Source organism: Pagrus pagrus, assembly GCF_965226575.1.
Source record: "Pagrus pagrus genome assembly, chromosome: 8".
Lineage (NCBI taxonomy): Eukaryota > Metazoa > Chordata > Actinopteri > Spariformes > Sparidae > Pagrus > Pagrus pagrus.
In genome coordinates this window covers 16279354-16299521 of record NC_140192.1, presented here as the reverse complement: position 1 = coordinate 16299521, position 20168 = coordinate 16279354, and the positions used below count along the sequence as shown (strand labels likewise).

The window sequence follows — 20168 nt, the reverse complement described above, 5'->3', positions numbered from 1 at the left end:
CTGTCTCACCTCATCTGTGGGGTCGTAATATTGCTCCAGGTAGGGGTGCGCCAGGGCCTCCTCCACCTCGATCCTCTTGTGAGGGTTAAAGGTCAACATCTTGTCCAACAGGTCCAGAGCTGCAGCACAAGGATGAGAACATTTAACAGGGCAAAGAAGGCCTTAATTAAGGATTGTAAAACAACAGTGAGCTTGCCTGTCCACTAGAGGGCACCATCACACCCTACATGCTTTTTGGATTATTTTCGGTAGAAAACTATGAGACTCAGTTTTGGGTTTTACACATTTTATAAAAGATATTACTGATTCAGGAAAATTGAGAGCCGTCTTTCACTAATTGGACATATTCTAACCTTTGGGATCAGCGTTGGGGAAGAGGCGGTTCCACGGCACTTTGCAGCGCAAAGGCAGCGACAAAAGATAGTTCCTGGCCTTGACGTTGATGATGCAGTTGAGATCCTCCTGAGAGGGAGAACCAAGGATCCCTGAGGAAAAGATTATAAAGACGAATAACTCTGATTCTATCAATGACTTTTAGCGAGTGCACAACTCTAAATGAAATGCACCATCTACTAATTCACACAGCCCTTGCTTCAAGTTTTCAGTTATGTGGGGGAGTTTTCTTGAGAAAAAATAACAATAGTGTGAACGAACAACAATATGACAGAAGGGAGAGGTAACGTGGTCTAGCAACAAGACACAAAAATTCTGATCTGATAAATGCATATCGACAGCTACAGTATCTATGGACCTTGCCCCAGGAAGCTGTTGCTACTGACACAGCTAGCTGTTAGCCATTCACACCTGGGCTCACCTAGCCCTAGCAACCCACATGTAGGCCAGTTAAGTCAACGACCCACAAGTGGCCCTAACGACAGTTAGTTGGAACTGAAGAAGCCTCTTGGATGAGAGGTGAAACGTCTTCAAGAAACTGAAATACGTCCAGTTACCTACGATACAGCACTTAAAATAACCATGAACTGGATGACTGTGAACCTTCATCACTTATTTTTACATGAAATAGTTGACCACTTGCTGAGATCAGTAATTGGTTTAACCACAATATTTCAGCAATAAGAAAGACAATTATACCCAATATGTGGTTAAGCTGATCCAAGTAGTGCTTCCCTGGAAAAATTGGTCTGTTGGACAACATCTCAGCCAGGATGCAACCCACTGACCAGATGTCTATGGACTTGGTATAGCCCTGAGAATGAGGGGCACAAAGACACAGTCATGAATACAGTACATCTCAAGTCAATGTGATATCATTTGGTGGACTATTTCCTACAAGGCATTAACTTACATTTACTAGCATTTGGTAGAGCAGACAAATAATTCTTTACCACAATGTTAATGCAACATTCTCCAAACTGTTTAACTGTTATTAAAAAAAAGATTATCAAAAAGCAAAAAAATAAACTTTAAACTAGAATTAAAGAGAAAGCTCGTATAAACTGAAATTAAATTCAAGACGGCTAATATAAGGTCAAAAATACAAAAAGAAACATACTGCAAAAGCATAGTCAACAGTAAGCATTCTCAAAAACAAAAGAATAGTCTGGGAAAGAAAAAAAAAGCCCAAACATGTTTCACTCATCCTTTTATCCCCGACTGCAATCATATCAACGCTTCACAGCAGGTGAGGAAGCTCACCTTGGAGTTGAGCATGATCTCAGGTGCTCGGTACCAACGAGTGGCTACATACTCTGTTAGGAAACCGGTGTGATCGTGGTCAGGATCAGCCACACGAGCCAAACCAAAATCACAGATCTGCAGAAAGAGGAGTGACCAGACAATGAAAGAGTGCAGAATCAGAGGATACAGGACTAAAATAAGCTTGATGTCATTTCATTGACAAATTAAAACCCATTAAAAGGTTGGACACTAGAATTGCAGCCGTGCAGTTTTCTGCCTACGCACACGAGTCAAGCTGCTATTCCTAAGCAATAGCGTTAAATAATGGAACATTTTTGCAGAATATTATGTCACAATGAAGCTGACTTTTGACCTTTTAGATATAAAATGTCATAACTCGATCATTATATCTTATTAGACCTTTGGGTCAAATTTATCATAAATATCATATGAATTGTTGCATAACTACCTTGAGATCACAGGTGGTGTTGAGCAGGAGGTTGGAAGGCTTCAGGTCGCGATGCAGGACATTGGCAGAGTGGATGTATTTGAGCCCTCGTAGGATCTGGTAGAGGAAGTAGCAGATGTGGTCGTTGCTCAGGTGTTGAGTCTTCAGGAGCTTGTACAGGTCTGTCTCCATGAGATCCTGCACAATATATCTGCACAGTGCCACGTTAAAGAAACTTCTACTGTAATATCATTATGTTTTAATGCTCATAATATAAACGCAATCTTTAACATACATATATTTGTCCTGTCCATGAATCATTGCTCTCCGCAAAACAAGGAGAGGCCACAACAACAGGTATATTACATGTTGCTTGTGAACAACACTTGCTGTTTTAACTACCAATATCCCCAGACTCTCTTAACAAATTGTGCAATTTCGAGAGTTGGTGCATTAGGAGACACTTTAAGAACTAGCGAAACGACTTTGGCAAATTCAAAATCATTTGCGCCTACTTGTAAATTTGGCATTAAATGCTATGTATTAAGAGGTTTCTTTCCTTGTAAAAACGGTCCGTTTGTCAAGGCATTACTGTACCAGCCTGTCAGTTTCCATATCTAACGTGCATCTGACAAATACAGTAAACCATAACCATAACTATATAGACTAGTTCTTTGTCACTGTCTATAACAAATGCATAACTATTTGGGCAAATAAAGAGATTCCTTTCTTTGTGGAAAAACATTGAGTCCATTTGTCCCATATATGTACATGTTTATTTGCATATCAAGCAAGGGAGTGAAATCTGATCACAAGGCATGTGGAGGCATATTCAATAGCCAGGTGTGAACTGACAGACTTTGAGCTGTGATCAGATCATTCAGGACAGATGTTAATACCAGGTGTGAAAAGGGCTTATAACTCTCTAACCTACCGGATTTAAGTCATACCAGTTTGTGTGACTTTTTCTTTCCTTCATTCAAGCCTCTGCAGCCTACCCCTTAAGTACAACAAAGTCATAATCCATTATTTCCCATTAATCTTTACTACCCAGCACTAGCTTCCAAACTATATTCAGGTTTTACAGGCACAGTCAAATTGGATTTTGTTGGCATTGCAAAGAAAAGAAAAAACCTTGCCTCATTTCGTTGAGACAGTTATCTTTTGGTGTTAAAGCAGGATCGCCAAACGATAGTCAGACTGCTGACATGACTAGTATTTTTGGGCAACCTTACAATGCTGTTAAATCCCTGAGGTGTCAGGGTGGTTACATGAGCTGAACATAACATACTGAAGCCATCTTCATCCCCTGTGGGCCTACATCACTTGGTCAAATAAAGCTGATTTCTGCATGGGACAGATATTTTATCTGGAAGAGTTTATTGTTTGTTGTTTGGGTGAATGCTCATGTTAACAAGCAGGAAACACTGTGCTGATTAGCAGTGGGCTTAAGTCAGTCACAGCCAGAGTGTGCTAAACGACACACACTGCATTATTAAACTGACAGTAACTATGGACTCGACCAGTTTGCTACTGTTGCTGCTGGGCTACAATGAAGAGCCACTCTGCCAAATATATGGTGACAGGTGGCTATTATGTAATATAATATAACTGAAACCCCCCTCTTCAACAACAAATGCTGGAGTGTAAGACCGGCTTCACTGTTAACACAAAGAAGTCATTTTAAATGTAATAAACCACAAAGGCATGAAAAATATTCTTATTACAATTGAAGCCCAACCTGAAGCCCGTTAATTAAACTAAGTCACATAAAATGCATTAGAACCAAGTGTAAACCCACACTGTCATCAGCCACTGGTATGTGGGCCACTGTTGTCAGGCCCACAGTTTTGCATTACGGCCGTCGCCATTATGTTTTTTGGAGCCCACAGTGACCATATTTGGATGAGAGGGTGGACCTAGAGAGGATTTCCTGATTGGATCTAACTGAGAACCCGAGTACACGACATGGTAGTGACTTGTCAATCACATAGTAGCAACGTCCTGAAGCGTACCCTGCTTTTTTTTACTCTAAATGGGACCTTAGTTTGCAAAATAAACACCATGCTACACTGAAGAATACTTGAAACCAGGGATTAAGAGTATAAACTCATTAGGAAACGGTTTACTGCGGTTATAAATCAAGTGAGAACTAGGGTATATGTTTCATAAGTTTACATACAATCTGAATCTTTTTGAAACCAGTGGCGTCACCCCCTGCTGGCCATTAGAAAGAATGTAGGTTTAAGAGACCTACGCAGGCTTCACTTTTCAAACCTGGAAGCTCTGGCAACTATTTACACATTTTATGATTAGAGCATATCTTGAGCTTTCAGACATCAAAAAATCATGAAAGGATACACGTCCTTCATCTGGTCAATGGTTGGTGTGCGGATGATGTCGTTTATTCCAATGATGTTCTCATGTTTGAAGCGCAGAAGGATTTTGATCTCTCTCAGGGTGCGTTGGCAGTATGTCTGGTGCTCAAAGGGGCTGATCTTCTTAATGGCCACACGTATCTTGTTGTCCCGGTCATAGGCAGAGCTGGATTATGAAGAAAAGAAAAAAAAAAACTTATTAAAGCAAACTATTAGACACTTATATCGAAGGAGCAAAATACTTTTTTTTTTTTTACATTTGTTCATTTGTATGTTTGTTGAGAAAATGAGTAAAGCCATAAAAAAAACTAACATTTTAAAATACCTTTGATCTAGAGAGTGATACTTTAGTTCCTGTTTTGTATATTTTGGGTTGGGATGGCACTTGTATCTCCGCAACAGGTGCTAATAACACCACTTTCCATACGCTTTGGTTATCACACCAAGCTGTGTCGTGAGCAAACATGCTTGCTGCTAAAAGCCTGTGATGCAGTTGCGGCACAAATCCATAACAAAACTAAACAACAGTTACTAAACTTGATAATATTTTGGAGGTTTGTTTGTATGCAAAAATTGCAGTGAGCACCTGCCACTTGCAGCTCCAAAGCTACAGCAGGTCAGTGTGGCTGATTCTTCTTTCACCGTTACCAGTTGAAATATTTTAAAATGATCCACTACCATGAAATAATAGAAAAAACGTATATCTTGCTGGACAGACTGAGTCTTTTTGAATAGTAGCTGTCAAGTGCTGACCTTGGTGTCAAATGCTGCTTCCTTCCTGTGGTTTCCCAGTGCAAAGTTTTTAATGTGAAGTAGTAACTGCAGGAAATGTTTGGTTGCATTAGCAGTATCTTAACATGGAAAATATTAATCTGATACAGCGTGGAGCAGAAAACAGTGAGGCTGCTGCAGTAGCTGTTAGATACAAGTAAGGAATGTAGGAGTGGAACACAGCTCCCAACCACAGACAATGTTGCTCTACACAAGAGCTACTTCAATGCGGCTACCTGACTGACAACAGCCATCATTTTAGTATGATGACCAGCAGCCCAGGTGACACCAGAGATGATCCCTGATTGGTCCAGCTGCCAAGCCTTGCAGGTCAGCCAATGGCCATTTTACATTTAAGACACATGGGATGTGCTGATATTATTTGGCTTTTAGAAGCATTCTTTGGACATGTAAACAGCACATTCACAATATGTGTCCGTATTGGGGTTTGTCTGTTCATGGTCAGCTCTGTACATTGCCAGCCAACAGTTTGCAATGCTTGGGTTATGATGTATGCACAAAAGAAAAGCCAAACGATAAATACACAGAGTTTAAACCACACATTTTCACAACAAGTATTTACATGTTAATTATGTCTACAATCTTTTGAGAGCATTGGATTTTTGTGCTTAATTGTTTTCATTTGTACCAATGTGCTGAAAGAGCCGTTTTCTAGCAGCTGTCATGTTTAAGTGTGTGTTTGATGTTAGGACAGGACAATAACTCGATGGTATTGAATTTCATCTTGATGATTAAGATATTGTACTACGAAATTCTGTTTACCAAATTCAGCAAAATGCAATAAAACATAAAATACGGAGTCACTGTCTCGTGTAAAAATGTCAGACTGATTGTCTGTGTGTGCCCACACCCAGCCGACTAATTGTTCTATTCCATTCTGAAATCTTGGCCTGGCCTGTGATACACCTCCTCCACACTATTCCAGGTACAGACATGTCCTCTGTTGAATTACTGACTCTTTTCACTGGCTTAATGTTTAGACTTCATTTCTTCATGCTCAGTCATCCTGAGGTATTTTAACCTTATTTACTTATTTTACATGACATTATTGGGTTCCTGATCAGGAAAGCACATTCAGGTTTTAATGTAATAGAAATTCAGTCAACCTATTTTGATGCCTGTCACAAACAATACAATTTATAGTCTGGCTGGGTGCACAAACTGGCCAGACATCTTCAGTGCACAGGAGCTGACACATCAAAACCAAGTCAAGCTCAACACCTACTGCCAAGAAATGCAAATTACTGCTGTCGGCTTCCAAGATTTTCTCGATTTCTAAGTCATCTGGTTTCAAAGTGTTGCAACTTGCTGCCATTTGGTGCCATCATAAACCTGATATTGCCCAATAAAGCTGTACTTCATATAAAGAAACACTGAGAAAATTTGCAATTTTATGGGTTTACGTAAGTCCTTAAGCCCCATCATTTACATCTAGCCAACAGCGAGGATATTTCTGCACATTACAAACAACAGAATTGACTGAAAAACACCCACATGATATGACAAAATAAGAAAATGAGTTGCTATAGTGATGGGGGTGTAGGGACTGAAATGTAAACACAAGTGTGCCTGCCTTCTGCAAGGGAAATATGAGTGACCTTCCTTTCCACTTGTGTGAGAGGAATGCGTGTGTGTGTGTGGGAGGAAACAGTTTGCCATGTAACTGTTCTACAGCAGAAGAGACCCTTATGCAGAGAGAAGCTACAAGACTTATTCATCAAAGCCAACGTCTGATCCAGGGCAGAGCCATTCTGGCACGAATATATCTTCAGACTGTTTTTAGAACAGTCAATGGTACAACCCCCACCAATTTTTTCTAATGCAGAATGTAAACTCTCAAGCAGACTGTCTTCACAATGCTTTGCCATCTCCAGCTGTATGAAAATAAATGCAATTGTTTCTCTATTCTTTTAAATGGTTAAAATGTGTCATTTGGCTTGTATATACAGGATTGTGCACCAGTTGTACTTTATATTATCCTTTTAAATGTCATAACTAGTTCTGAAACAATTAGACATTCACTAATCAAGAAAAATTCATAAATTGACTAATTGTTCAGCCATTTATCAAGCAAAAATGCCAAATGGTTGCAGTTCCTAGAATGTGAAGCTCGTCTCCTTTTTCCATTTTATATCTCTAGAAATATTTTTAGCGTTGGACTGTTGGTCTGACAAAACAGAACATGAGACGATGTCTTGATTTGAGATTTCTTGCACTTGGAGATATAAATTTTTTTTGCTGTTTTCTTACAATCTGTAAGAAGAAGACCCAAGTATCATTTGAAAAAATAATTGACAGATATATTGATAATACAAACAATTGTTAGTTGCAGCCCTAGCTTAGTTATTTAGTGATGGTTTGCCGCTTTTTCTCCTTTTATAATCACAGTTGATGGAAGAAAAGATGCAACCTGAAGATGTAGCCCTGTGCTTGGGAGAAATTCTGACTTTTTATTTTCATACAACAAAGATCCACAGCTGTCAAAAGATCATAGGGATCATTTAACAGTTTCTGAAATTTTATAGATAAAACTAATGATCCTCATAAAAATAATTGACAGGTTAATGGATAATGATTTCATCACGATAGGGCTCCAGGCCCTATTCAAAACCATTCTTTTAAAGTGCTTTAAAATGCACTAAACTTGTTACCTCCCATCTTAATTAAATATACAGTATATGCCACTTTATGATATCAGTTGCATGGGACATTACAAAAAGGATATAAGCAGCTGTGTTTAGCCCAGAGAGAAGTGGGGACAATCTTAGTTGACACTACAGTTCACCATGTTTACTGAGGCAAGCCCATCGGTTCCTTGTAAGTTTGCCCGGAAGTGTAACAGAAGGAACTTTTTGAGGAAGTACAAAGTACACCAACTTAACTGTGTAGTATGAATATGCTTTCCTCTGTGTACTGCGAGAGTCTTGGGCTACTCTCTCTGCCTTACCACTGAAGGGTGGACTTAAACTCTGAGAACGGCGCTCTCAGGCAATCATCAATTTTTGATGGTTTTGATTGTTACTGAGGTGAATAAGCTATGCCTGGCAGAGAGACCACACCTGGCTCAATGCTCACAGCCAGCTGATGGTGTCACCTGTCTAAACAGCTGACTAAAATTCCTCACTGTACAAACATTGGCAAAGCACTCCTTGTGTTTTGCACAGTAGCTCAATCTGATGGAAGGCAGCATGCAAACTGTTGCCAAGTTTAAGCAAAAATGCCCAAATTCACTGGTTCAAGTTTCACAAAGATAAATACTTCCTGGTTTTCTTAAGCCATTTCTCATTCGAACTCCAGACAATGCCTGGAGACTCAGGTCTGGACATTTTCACGAGTTGACCTCTATATATGCCGCACACAACAGCAGATTGTCCATGTCAGATGCCTTCTCGCCTACTGGAAATACTGTTTAGGCAAAGGGTGGAGCTTGGTTAGTGACTGCAACAGGAGGAGAAATGACTCATCTGCAAATTATGGCTGTTTATACATTGATATCAATACTACATGCATTTAGAGGTGTCCGCAAAAAAAAGAGTGGTATACAGCCAGAAGCAGAAAAGTGTATGATGCAGCTACAACCGTGCAACATCATCAACGTCACAACAAGCTCACTCTCTAGCTGTAAATCCTCCAGACAATTACCTACTTTACACGTGCTCAATCCGACATCACAGACTTTGTGAAAGACAGAGACGCTTGTTTGTGTTTGAGGTGAATCATGGTGTACTGGTCTACTGTGTCACAGTGAGATGAGAATGAGGGGTACAGGCATCATTAGGAAAATGTAGCCCAGTGACGATAAATTTCACACCCATTTCACATTTCATTTATGAAATATACCGTATGTAACATGGACAAAGTCTCTCTGTCCATGCTATGCAACTAATAATAAACAAGCATGAAAATTAACTCCCTGTCAACACAGACTTTGATTGGTCTCAAACTACAGTGGACTTGCTTGATATTATTCTACTCATGCTATTGCTTTAGTTTCCTTAATAAAGATGCACTTGTGACAATAACAGCTGCAGGCTCTTGGATGCAAGAGGGGAGAGAATCTGCTCCGAGCTGCCTTTCCTGTTTCCTCTGCTTCTGTATTGTTTTGTGAGCATGCTCAGTGCTCAGGAAGAAGCACAGAGGGAGGGGGGTTCAGTTTCCAAGGAGATGGGAATACAAGGCTTTACACTGCAGCCGATGTGTTATGCAATAGGGCTGTTACCATGACGATGTACGAGGGGTTGGGTTGAAGGAAGAAGGGGAAAAGCTCACTATGCTACAGGGAAAGTGAAGATATGAATGTCCATGCACAACTTAGACAGACATTGCAGAGCCCAACGCTTTGCCAAGGCTTTAAAGGCAGCACGAGCTGAAGCGTCAGGTTGGAGGGACTGACTTCAAACAGTTTCAGGCTGGTGTGCAGTGAGGCTGTATGTTGCATGAAGCGATTCACTGTAGGATTAGAGGGTCTTTGGATTATACCATTTACAGTACACTCACAGGAGGTTATCAATTCAACGTGTAACATTCATAACATTCAGTTTTATCACTTTTGATATACTGATGATATATCTAGTGTAATACTAATTAAAAGATCTAAAGTAATGTTAAAATGCAAATATAAGTATAAGTTTATTATACTTATAAGTAGTATAAGACCTGTATTCAAGGACGCTGCTACCAAAATCCATATCCCCCCATATTTTCATTGTTTCTTATCTATATAGACCAACCAATAATCAACTTACTACTGATGTATTGTCAGTCACTTATTCTACATTTTATTTATGTACCTTTATTCTTCATTTTGTTTCTGCACAAAGATCAATTGAACATTTCATTATGTATCATTCACTGTCTCTGAGAGGTTCACTCAGGCTTTACTGATGATCGCCTACAAAAGTTCTCACAATATGGCTTTCTGTGTATAGAAAAAAGATTTTTAGCATTGGGGTCTTTAGCCAAGTAAAACCCCATTTTGACACGAGCAGAGAAAATAAATAAATAAATTCTGTTTTGCACATCTGCTCACACACAGATTTATCCGTGGGAACTTTTACAGATTTGCCTGCATCTGGGTTGTTGGTTATCATAATATAACTTCCGGTTTACTGACCCCAATCATCATTTTTTGGCAAGGTGACTGTGATGTGTTTGATTACAAGAGCCTCTCTCCCAAGCTCACAAACTAGCTTTGCTCCATCACCCCCATTTCAAAAACAAAGGACATAAATAAAATACTGGCGCACAAACAAGTCTTTGATGATTATGATGCTGTTGCCTTCATGACAGAAACAGACATGAAAAGCCATTGATAAGGCACCTTGACTGACTTTACTGGGCCTGTTCTGTGTTTTGTTTTCTGCCTTTATAAAATGGAAAACACACCACTACAAAAATCCTCAATTACACTGAACAATACGTTTCTACCTTAGTAACAATGCCAAGTTCTGTTTCAGCGGAAGAGATTTCAGTATTATAAGTGATCACCAGTTTATCTTATTGTAGCAATGCAATGCAAACTGTCAACATCAGTGGAGCTGAGGTGGAGCAGATGAACAGGTTTAGGTCTCTGGGAATCAAATCAACATCACAGAGATTTTGTCATGGTCATCACACATCTCCACTCTGGTTTAAAAAACTCTTACAGAGGAGCACCAGAAAGCAACCTGACTGGTAACATCAAAACCAGTATGGTTGATGCACAGCCCAGGACAGGGAGGCTCTGCAGTGGGTGATTAAAACTGCCCAGAACATCATTGGTACCCATCAACAGAGCATCAGTGAGGTGATGTGTCTGCACAGAGTCCAGGCATTACAAAAGACAACATCCACTCCAGCCACAGTCTATTCACCTTCCTGCTGTCTTGCAAAAGACACAGAATTATTTGGTGCTGTACCACACCTCACACTTTCTACCCACAGCGAACAGCGACGTGATCTTTGGCTACAAGACATCCTTGGACATTGCAGCCAGGGGCACACAATTTACGCTTGAGTTTGCTGCCTTTCTGCAGAAAATGCTCCCACATCGAGCTTTGTTTAGCATGCTTAATTTTTTTACCTCAGACTGCTAGCTAGCGAAGGCACAGCAAAGAAACCTACTGACCCACATGCATAACTGGTAAAAAATATTCTCAGTGGTTAACAGATGTACAGTTAACCGTCGACAACTCTAATTATGACACAAAGATTCATCAAGGTTCAGGCAGCTTCCTGCCTGGCTAATCCATTTCCTGTCATATGCTTTCTTACTAATTATAGTATCTGTACTAATAAGAACAATGGTACATGTCAATGTTTGTGCTAGCATGTTAATATACAATATACTTTTGGAAGAAGTGAGATATTGGCTTTAATTAAGCCATTTACAGCCGTGGAGTCGAGTTACTACGGAACATTTGTTAACATTCATAGATGTAAAAAAAAGTTTACATGTTGCAATTAAAGGTGAACAATAAAAATGTTTTTATTTTCCTTCGCCTCGTTCCTTTACTGTCTCTTATGAGCAGATATGTGATTTATCAAATGTATTTATCGAATGAGCAATTAATAGGAATTACTTCTCAGTATGTTTGAAGCTGGAGCCTTGTCACTATTCTGATTTCTTCAAATAGCAACTGGGTTACACAACAGGCTTAACAGAGACAACATTAAAAACAATCCAGCTACATACAGATGACTTTCAGTGTTGACTAAATGAAACATTTTGGCAAAAAATTCACATTTGTTGTTTTTCTGTTCATATCTTACTGTAATACTAAAATTTTAGATTTGAATCCCTCATCACAGCAACTAGCATGACATCAGATTAAATGTATGTACTTCATTCACCTTAAAAGCCAAATTTAAACTTGGCTACACACCCAGTTGAACGACATACTGAATGCAGAGAACCTCTCTGGCATTAAAAGAAAAATGATGTGTAAATAACAGCTGTGTCCACTGTGAGAGAGGTCTGACAGAAAAACATTTTTATGATGAGTCTAAATAGCCCCTTTATGCAACCTTAAAAGGTAAGACGACTCTATCTGATCCACTGGTCAATAACGTTTTCCTTAGCGTTTAGTGTGAGCATTTAAGTTAACCACAGGTTTGCGGATGGGGGCCCATCAGTGGTGAAAGCAGTGTAACCCACACAGGGTAAAAACACTGTAAATACTGTAAAGTCTTGTCTAATGTGAAGTACAGCATTCCTCCTACAAAAAGCACTTACCTCCCCCTCTCTTTTTTTTATTTATTTCTATGCCTATAAGCACTCAGCCACTGCCATATATAACTGCTGTATAACCTCCAGCTCTCAGGTACTGACCAAACACATGGACCTTGGTATCTCTGTTTCAGCTCGTTATCAGCAAGGTCGTAGATTCTATCGCCAGTTGAGTCTCTACATTCAGATTCACTTGGTTTTATTTTGTATACATCAAAATTCTGCCAATTAAATGAAGTATCCTCTTGTATCCCTCAATGACGATAACCAATTAGCACAAGAGCTTTGCTTTTAGGAAATTGTAAAATGGCCTCTCTCACAGTTTTCTAACATTTCAAAGACCAGGCGATTAATAGAGAAAATACACTGGGAACAAATTGATTAGTAACTTGTTTTAGCCCTACTTAGCTGTAGTTTAATTAAGTAAAACTAGCACAGGTTCTCTAATACCAGCTTCTAAAATGAGTAGATTTGCTGGTTTTTAAATTATAATTAAAATTTTTGGACTGTTGGGCGGAAAAAACAAACATTTAAAAAGTGTTCACCTTGGGCAGTGGCATTTCATACAATAAATTCAATAAAAAAAAGCTGTTCATCCTGACACAATTTCTAAAATCAGCCACATCTGTCTGCAGACTCAGAACAAAACTGGTGATTTGTAACTTAGGCTTGTAATTTTTTACATTAGACAAAGGGGCGGTAGGCCCATGCTGCTTCAAAGACAAAGTTTTCAAAAAAGGACGTAAAAAATATATGATTTATATGCAAACAAATGACTCATCTTGACAGTGCTTTAACAATGCACAACAGTTGAGACTGCAGAAAAACATTCACAAAACGTGAGAGACATGAGAGCTGAAGTATGTAGGACGGTCCTCCCTGAGTTTGTCAGTGATGCAGATTTAACATTTTTTGTTTTGTGCTCAAAGGAGCACGACTTCACTTTAAAGATGACTCAAAAAGAGTAGTACTCATAACAGCCCTCGTGTGCTGATTTCTATGTAACCTTGACTGTTGCAAGAACGCTATGATATACAAATGAGCCCAAGAGATATAATCAAAGCCGTCTGACCACTTCTGCAAATTTTACGTTGCATGACATGTCACAGTTTTTTTCTCTCACAGACCACAACACATTCATATTGTGTAATCTGGCTTAAGCAAAGGGGTTTGTGCTCTTTTCAATCAGTCCACTTCCTGAGAAATGTGTGGATTCAACACATGAGAGGCCGACATGCAAAAGCAGCTCAGTAATAAAATGCATCCGTCAGGTTTTGATGATGAACATCGATATCAGCTTCAATGCAACAAGCAGCACTGTGTGTGAATGTTTTACTTGTTTGTTGAACCAGAAGTCATTGTGCTCGTCTTGGCAGGCGTAATCACCCAAATTACACAAATTACATCTCCTTCTGAATTGCACAACAGGATTTCAGAGTGTCAAGGCTCTCATTCTCTCCCTGCCTTTCCCATTGGCTGTGAAGTGGTGGTACTGATGTCAGAGGCAGAGGGGTTGCCATGGAGATGGGTGCCACGGTGGCATTTCAAGAGGACGGCTCATGGCAGAATGAAGCAAAGCATCAGCAACGTCTGAGAATCAGGCAGGTCAAGGAGTCGAGATCAAGATAAGGAGCCACCAGAGGAGGACAGGAATTACAAAGAAATGTAATTTCGGATGTGGGGTTGATGATGAGATGTGTTCAATGGCACTGACATCTGTCTTAAAACTATAAAATTAAATCCAAATTTAAATGTCGATTAAAAATGCATTTTCAACTTCCCAAATGTAAGTATTTCTTGGGTTTCTCCGTTTTATCATCGCAAATATAACATCTTTCGGTTTTGGTCTGCCGTTAGTGGTCAAAACAAGTTATCCGAAGACATCACATTTAGCTCTGTTAAATGAAATCACCTGATAGCTATCGATGTCTCAAACATATGGGTTGTTAACCTCATGCCATGACATCAACTTAAGTACAGTTTCCCTGCAATTTCATTGTAAAATTCAATATTTCCTCTAACAGTAACATTCATTCAGTCTGAGCAGGCTGCCAGCTGAGCGTTTAGTGACATAGCAATTGCTGGTGACAAATTAACACACATCAAAAGGATCCTGATGAGTTCATTGCAGTGCAGTATATAGATTTTAAATTTGGAAAAAGAGAGCTTTGAATTGAATTGGTACTGGATATCCTCAGTTGAGAATCAGTTATAGGGTTTAAGCCTTTTCACTCCGAATAACAATACAATCAATCAAAAAAAAAGAAGAAAAAAAAAACACAACGGAAAAGAACAGAAATGTTTTTAACTAGAAGCAATGCGCTGCCATCCCATTGTTCTGTTTCTGCCACTTTGCGATTAACATGGCCAAAAGATGGAACCTGTCTGATCACCACCAATCATTTTAGGAATAAAACTTTATATGAATATGAGCCACTTTAGCAGCATTCCTCCATGATCTAACTATTCAGGTGGGTGGGCTGCAAAGGTAGAGTATGCCACAGCAGCTTCTGAATATCATCGCAGAGGGTGATACAGTATCCCGCGATTGTGTAAGCAGACGGTGTGCACGCACTGAGGCTCGTGTTAAGAGGCTCAGCGCACCGTCAATCTGCGCAGCCCTCAGCCACTGGAAAGCCCTGACATGCAACAGCCTTACAGTCAACAAGAGGCTATTGAAAACAAAAATAGGCCTACTCTGAAAATGACACAGACGTGCCTCACTGTCGACCGCCCTCTTATCATGCAGTAAAACGCAACCAGATTATGTCCTTAAAACTCTGTAAAACATAACCACCACATGTATCCTTGTACAGACAACTTAATACTCTTCATTGTACATGTTTTATGTCTAATGGCTGTGACTAACTTTAAGGGCAAGAAATATAGACTGATTTTAAATGCATTGTCCTGCCTCATCCTATTTCGATTTACACAATCATTACAACATAACTCAACTGTGATCATTTTAAAAAAGGGTACCCACAGCCAAGAGTGCTAACAAAATAAATTACAGATTCATTTTTATTTAAAAATGCTCAAATTCTACTCTCCTACTCTCCAGCACACTAGTCAATGCCCATTTTGGTTGGAATATGGATGTACACACCCTGTATTACTCTTCCTCTGCTAAGACAGACGGATAAAAGAAACACTTAATGAGAAATCACACTGAGAACCAAAAGCTTGTTTAACAGCAGCCAACCCAAAAGCAGAGCTGGATTTTGACTCTGTAAACACAAACTTTAAAGAGGATTTTGGATCAATCATTGGTGACAAAACAAATTGTTGTAGAAGACTCCAAAGGGCACAGTTATGATACCTTGTCAATAAGTGATTGCCGTAGGGTCGTATTTAACAAGACTGAAAGCTGTCAAGAGGATGATTATCAACGTTTTCCAAACATTTCGAAATGAACTCGCACACTTGTGCCATCTTTCTAGTACATCTGCTGGCCTGGCTCTACTCGGTTTGACTCGGCATGGCAGCGAATTTGCATTTCCCTCACAACCAGTCTACCTGCTTGAATGTGCGTCTTAAACCCATGATGCTCTTGTCCCAACCCCCGCAGTACTATCGAAGAATCATTTCTGACAAAGTGGCTCCACTAATTCAGTTACAAACAAGTTTAATTTCCTATAGCCCCAATTATTAAGTCATTCAAAAGTTTTTATCATGAAGCAGCATCACAGGAAACGTTTGCATTTTCATCAGCAGTAACTAAATATGACTCCTGAAACAGCTGATAAGATGAGCAGATAAAAAATTCTCAGCCACCAGGTTTGCATATTTGGCATCATGTTATACTCCCGTACCTTTGTTGTTTGTGTGATCAAGTAAGATGAAATGCTTTTGGACCGGATATTGAAAACAAGAAAGCAGGACATGGAGACTGCAATACTACTTTTAATGCGTGTAGGTGTAAATCTCTAATGCAGACTGACTTCAGTAGATCCTATGTTTTAGTATTTTTTTTTTTAAAAAGTACCCAGAATGTTCATACTAGCTGTGTCTCAAATTCAAGGGCATCCGTTGAAAGACGCGGCCTTTGACTCGCCTTTACAGGTACCTTCGAAAGCTGCGTCCGCCATTGTTAATTGGGACGGTCTAGCCTTCGGAGCATTTCCTGGTTGCGTCACCAGATGTTCCCGCCCTTACCCTTACATCACGATTTCTGCTGCCCAGGCCCACGAAAGTGACAATCTACACCACTTGATGTCGCCGTTTCCTTTCTTTCTTTCTTCTTTTTTGGGCGCGCAAAGAATCTTGGGATATGGGAGGCCGCGAAGGATAGTAGCGGTGCATCCTTCAAAAAGAGAGAAAAGAAGGCTGCATTTGTGGGGTGCATTTGAAGGAGCCTTCAAATTGGGACGGCCTTTGCGCGGCGTTGTGACGTAATTGACCTTCAAATGCGCCCTTCAAAAGGATGCAGCCCCTGAATTGAGACACAGCCACTGTGTGTTGCTTACCTTTAATGGGTTGGGATGTGTTATGATTGCGATATGATTCATAATTTTTGGGAATGATTATTTTTGCACCACAACTGTCATTATCTCAGCAAAAAAGCGATTTGCGGTCTATAATAAACTACAATATTTCATTACATGCTATTTTGTTGCACAGTTTAGCTTTACCAAAAGCAGCTTATATTTGGGTGTCGCACTTGGTCATACTGCAATCAGGATAATATGATAAACTGTCCAGCCCCAGAATGTTGGGAATGAATTTTTTATTTGATTCAACAAAAAGTCTCCCAACAGAAGACGGATCTACCAATCAGCGTGTTTGACGCACAGGGTTGCACAATGGTTGTTGATATTTAAGGGGTGGGCGCGTCTGCGACCTACAACAAAATTTTAAGTATGCTATAACCTCTCTGTGTAGATCTATATAGACGTTTAATTGCATCACTGCAGAAATATAATTCACACGTTATGACTGAAGTATCACCATGCTATCAGCTTGTGATTTGGTTAAATCAGTCTGACTCACTGAAGATTTTGCTAACTATTTCTAAGCTTTAAAAATGTCTGTATGCATTTTTAATTGTTTTTTATAATAAACCTCTATGTGTGAAGTTAGTGTTTTGGCATAAAATTTTCACAATAAAATATATCCATAAAGCCAACTTTTCCGTCTCATAATGCTTATTGAATGTAGCAAGTACACAGTGCTGCACTGCCACCAGAGTCTTGTCAAGAAATACTTCCTGACGTGATTTAAAAATACTTCAGATGCAAACCAAGGGATGTCTGAAGTACACGCTGCACCACTTTCTCTGGCTGCTGCACATCAAAGCAACATGACCAACTGACTCAAATCTGCAGGTCTCAAGAAGAACGCAGCAAGACGAGTGCAAAGAGGCTGAGGCTGACACATCGCCCACGCCAACTGCCTTTGAGCATACCAAAAATACAGAAACAACACCAAAGTAAAGAACTGGGCTTTTACATGAACATGAGTGAAAATCACAGTAAAACTGACAGAATACTGCTTTCGCTGCTGGTATGGAGTCAGTACAGTCATTTAAGGTCTACAAGATGAAAATAGTTACTGAACAAAGAAAGGGGGAATTGCTCTCATGAAAAAAGAAAGAAAAAACACTACAAAGCCTCAGATAATAAACTACAATGCTCTCTCCAATTATACAGTCACAACAGTTTTTGCATATTTAGTCTCACAGAACTTGCAAAAGAAAAAAAAGCTCACATTTAATAGACACAAAGTTTTTGTAACCAGATATTTTGCTGGCTTAGAGATTTTGCCATCACTGGGAGGCAAAACCAATACAATTCCAGTCCCTGTAACTTAAGTCAAGCTTGATGGACCTGTCTGTGCCTGTTGCTCTAATCTATCATCGGTGATGTCAGGAAATGAGAGATATCTTAATATGAGCACCCGTTTAAACTAAAAAGCTTTTTGGGTGCTCTACTGTAGCTACTCAACAACATACTGTTTTGTTGTTTCCTTGGAAGATGATCTATAGTTTTAAACTAATATTTAAGGCATAAAGCTCAAGTTTTTGATGTGACCTGCAAAGCACAGTTCAAACCTGCCCTAATGAAACAAATAATTGGATTAAAAACATTCCATACTTAAAATAATCTGGTCACAACATGCTTCAACATCAGACAGATTCCTGTTCTTGAAGCAAACTTTCAAAGGAAAATATACTGATTTAATTAAGTCTTTTGCTTGCTTATTCTGCTTTGAAGCAGCATTTGCATTAAAGGCAGACTTATTATAAGCCTGGCTGATTATCAGATTTGATATTCAGCATCTCTTGTTAGAAGAATCAATGTTGTTGTATATTTTGACAGACTGCCAATAAAGTTAGTCTGAATCTACAAAGAAACCAGTATTTAAAGTTATCAATTGAATTTAGTTGAGTGAAAAGCAAAATATTCGCCTCAAAAATGTAGTAGAGTGTAAGTTCAAGGTAGAAGTAAATGGAAATTCGTACTCAAGTAAAGTACAAGTACCTCAAAATTAAACACAAGTACTGTACCTGAGTGAATTGTTCTTAGTTACATTCCATCACTGGTTATTGTAAAGTTTGACACCAAGATCCTCATTTTCACTTCAATTGTATACAGGTTTCTAAATAGGGCTGCAACTCACAAATTTGTTCATTGTTGTTTAATGTCAAAAAGTCTCAATGTTTCCCAAAGCCCAAGATTATGTCCTCAAATGTCTTGTATTGTCAGCAACCCAAAGATATTCATTTTACTGTAATAAAGGAAGGGGTAAGAACATATTTACATTCAAGAAGCTGGAATCAGAGAACTCGATGGATTATCAGAATAGTTGGCGATTAATTTGATAATAACTAATAAATTAATTGTTGCAGCTCTACTAATAAATCAGTATCAACCTTGGAACAACAACAATAGAAGAAAGTACTGGGAAGCTGGCAGCACTGGTGGCAAGCATGGCTGAACAGATAACAAAAGGAGCTCAGAGCCCAGTTTCAGTTTACAGAAACTGAGACTTCATTACAAGAAAGTTAAAGGAATAAAACGTCAATGCTGCCCACATGGTTTGATGGACAGATGATGTCTAAGAGGTTACGTGCAGAAATACCACAGTGATGAGAAACAAGCCTGTGACAAATAAAAAAAATACCCCACAAGTTACCACACAAATCAAGATTAATTGTTGGCTAAGATGACGCAATGCCTAGCTTTACTTCTTGTACACTACTTTGTATGAGCTGAGCTTCAGGTAGGTTTCAGTCTGTTTGGAGCTTTGGATCAAAATATTTGCGACAAACGTCGTCCCATGGGACCAGAATACCCGTAAAGCAAGGCAATCGGGTGAAAAAAGGAACACCTTTTGAACAAGGCTAACTAGATCCCAGTCCAACAGTTCAACTATACTTTTTGTTGGTGTTTGTTCAGTTATTGTTTGTTTCTCGGTAATGACATACCATCTCATATTGTGATTATTAGAGCTGCAACGATTAATCGATTAGTTTTTGAAGTCAATTCGTCCAGCTTCTAAATATTAATATTTTCTAGTTTCTTAACTCCTCTATGACAGTTAACAAAATATGTTTGGGTTGTGAACAAAACAAGACATCTGAGCAAGTCGTCTTGGGCTTTGGGAAACACTGATCAACGTTATTCATCATTTTCTGACATTTTATAAACCAAACAACTAAACGATTAACGATTAAATACTGGACAGATTAATCGACAATGAA

The 20168-nt window shown here is 39.2% G+C and overlaps 1 protein-coding gene across 1 annotated transcript in view; it reads right to left on the bottom strand.

Moving 5' to 3' along the window:
- The window catches only part of mapk1 (mitogen-activated protein kinase 1), a 30125-nt gene that overhangs the window by 7577 nt on the left and 2380 nt on the right, over positions 1–20168 (bottom strand). Inside the window, exons 2-7 of the mRNA XM_084360746.1 lie at positions 4448–4630; positions 2108–2297; positions 1657–1773; positions 1093–1207; positions 354–485; positions 10–119 (exon numbers count right to left, since the gene is read on the bottom strand). Of these exons, the coding sequence (XP_084216872.1) occupies positions 10–119; positions 354–485; positions 1093–1207; positions 1657–1773; positions 2108–2297; positions 4448–4630 (847 nt within the window). The remainder of the gene's footprint in view (positions 1–9; positions 120–353; positions 486–1092; positions 1208–1656; positions 1774–2107; positions 2298–4447; positions 4631–20168) is intronic.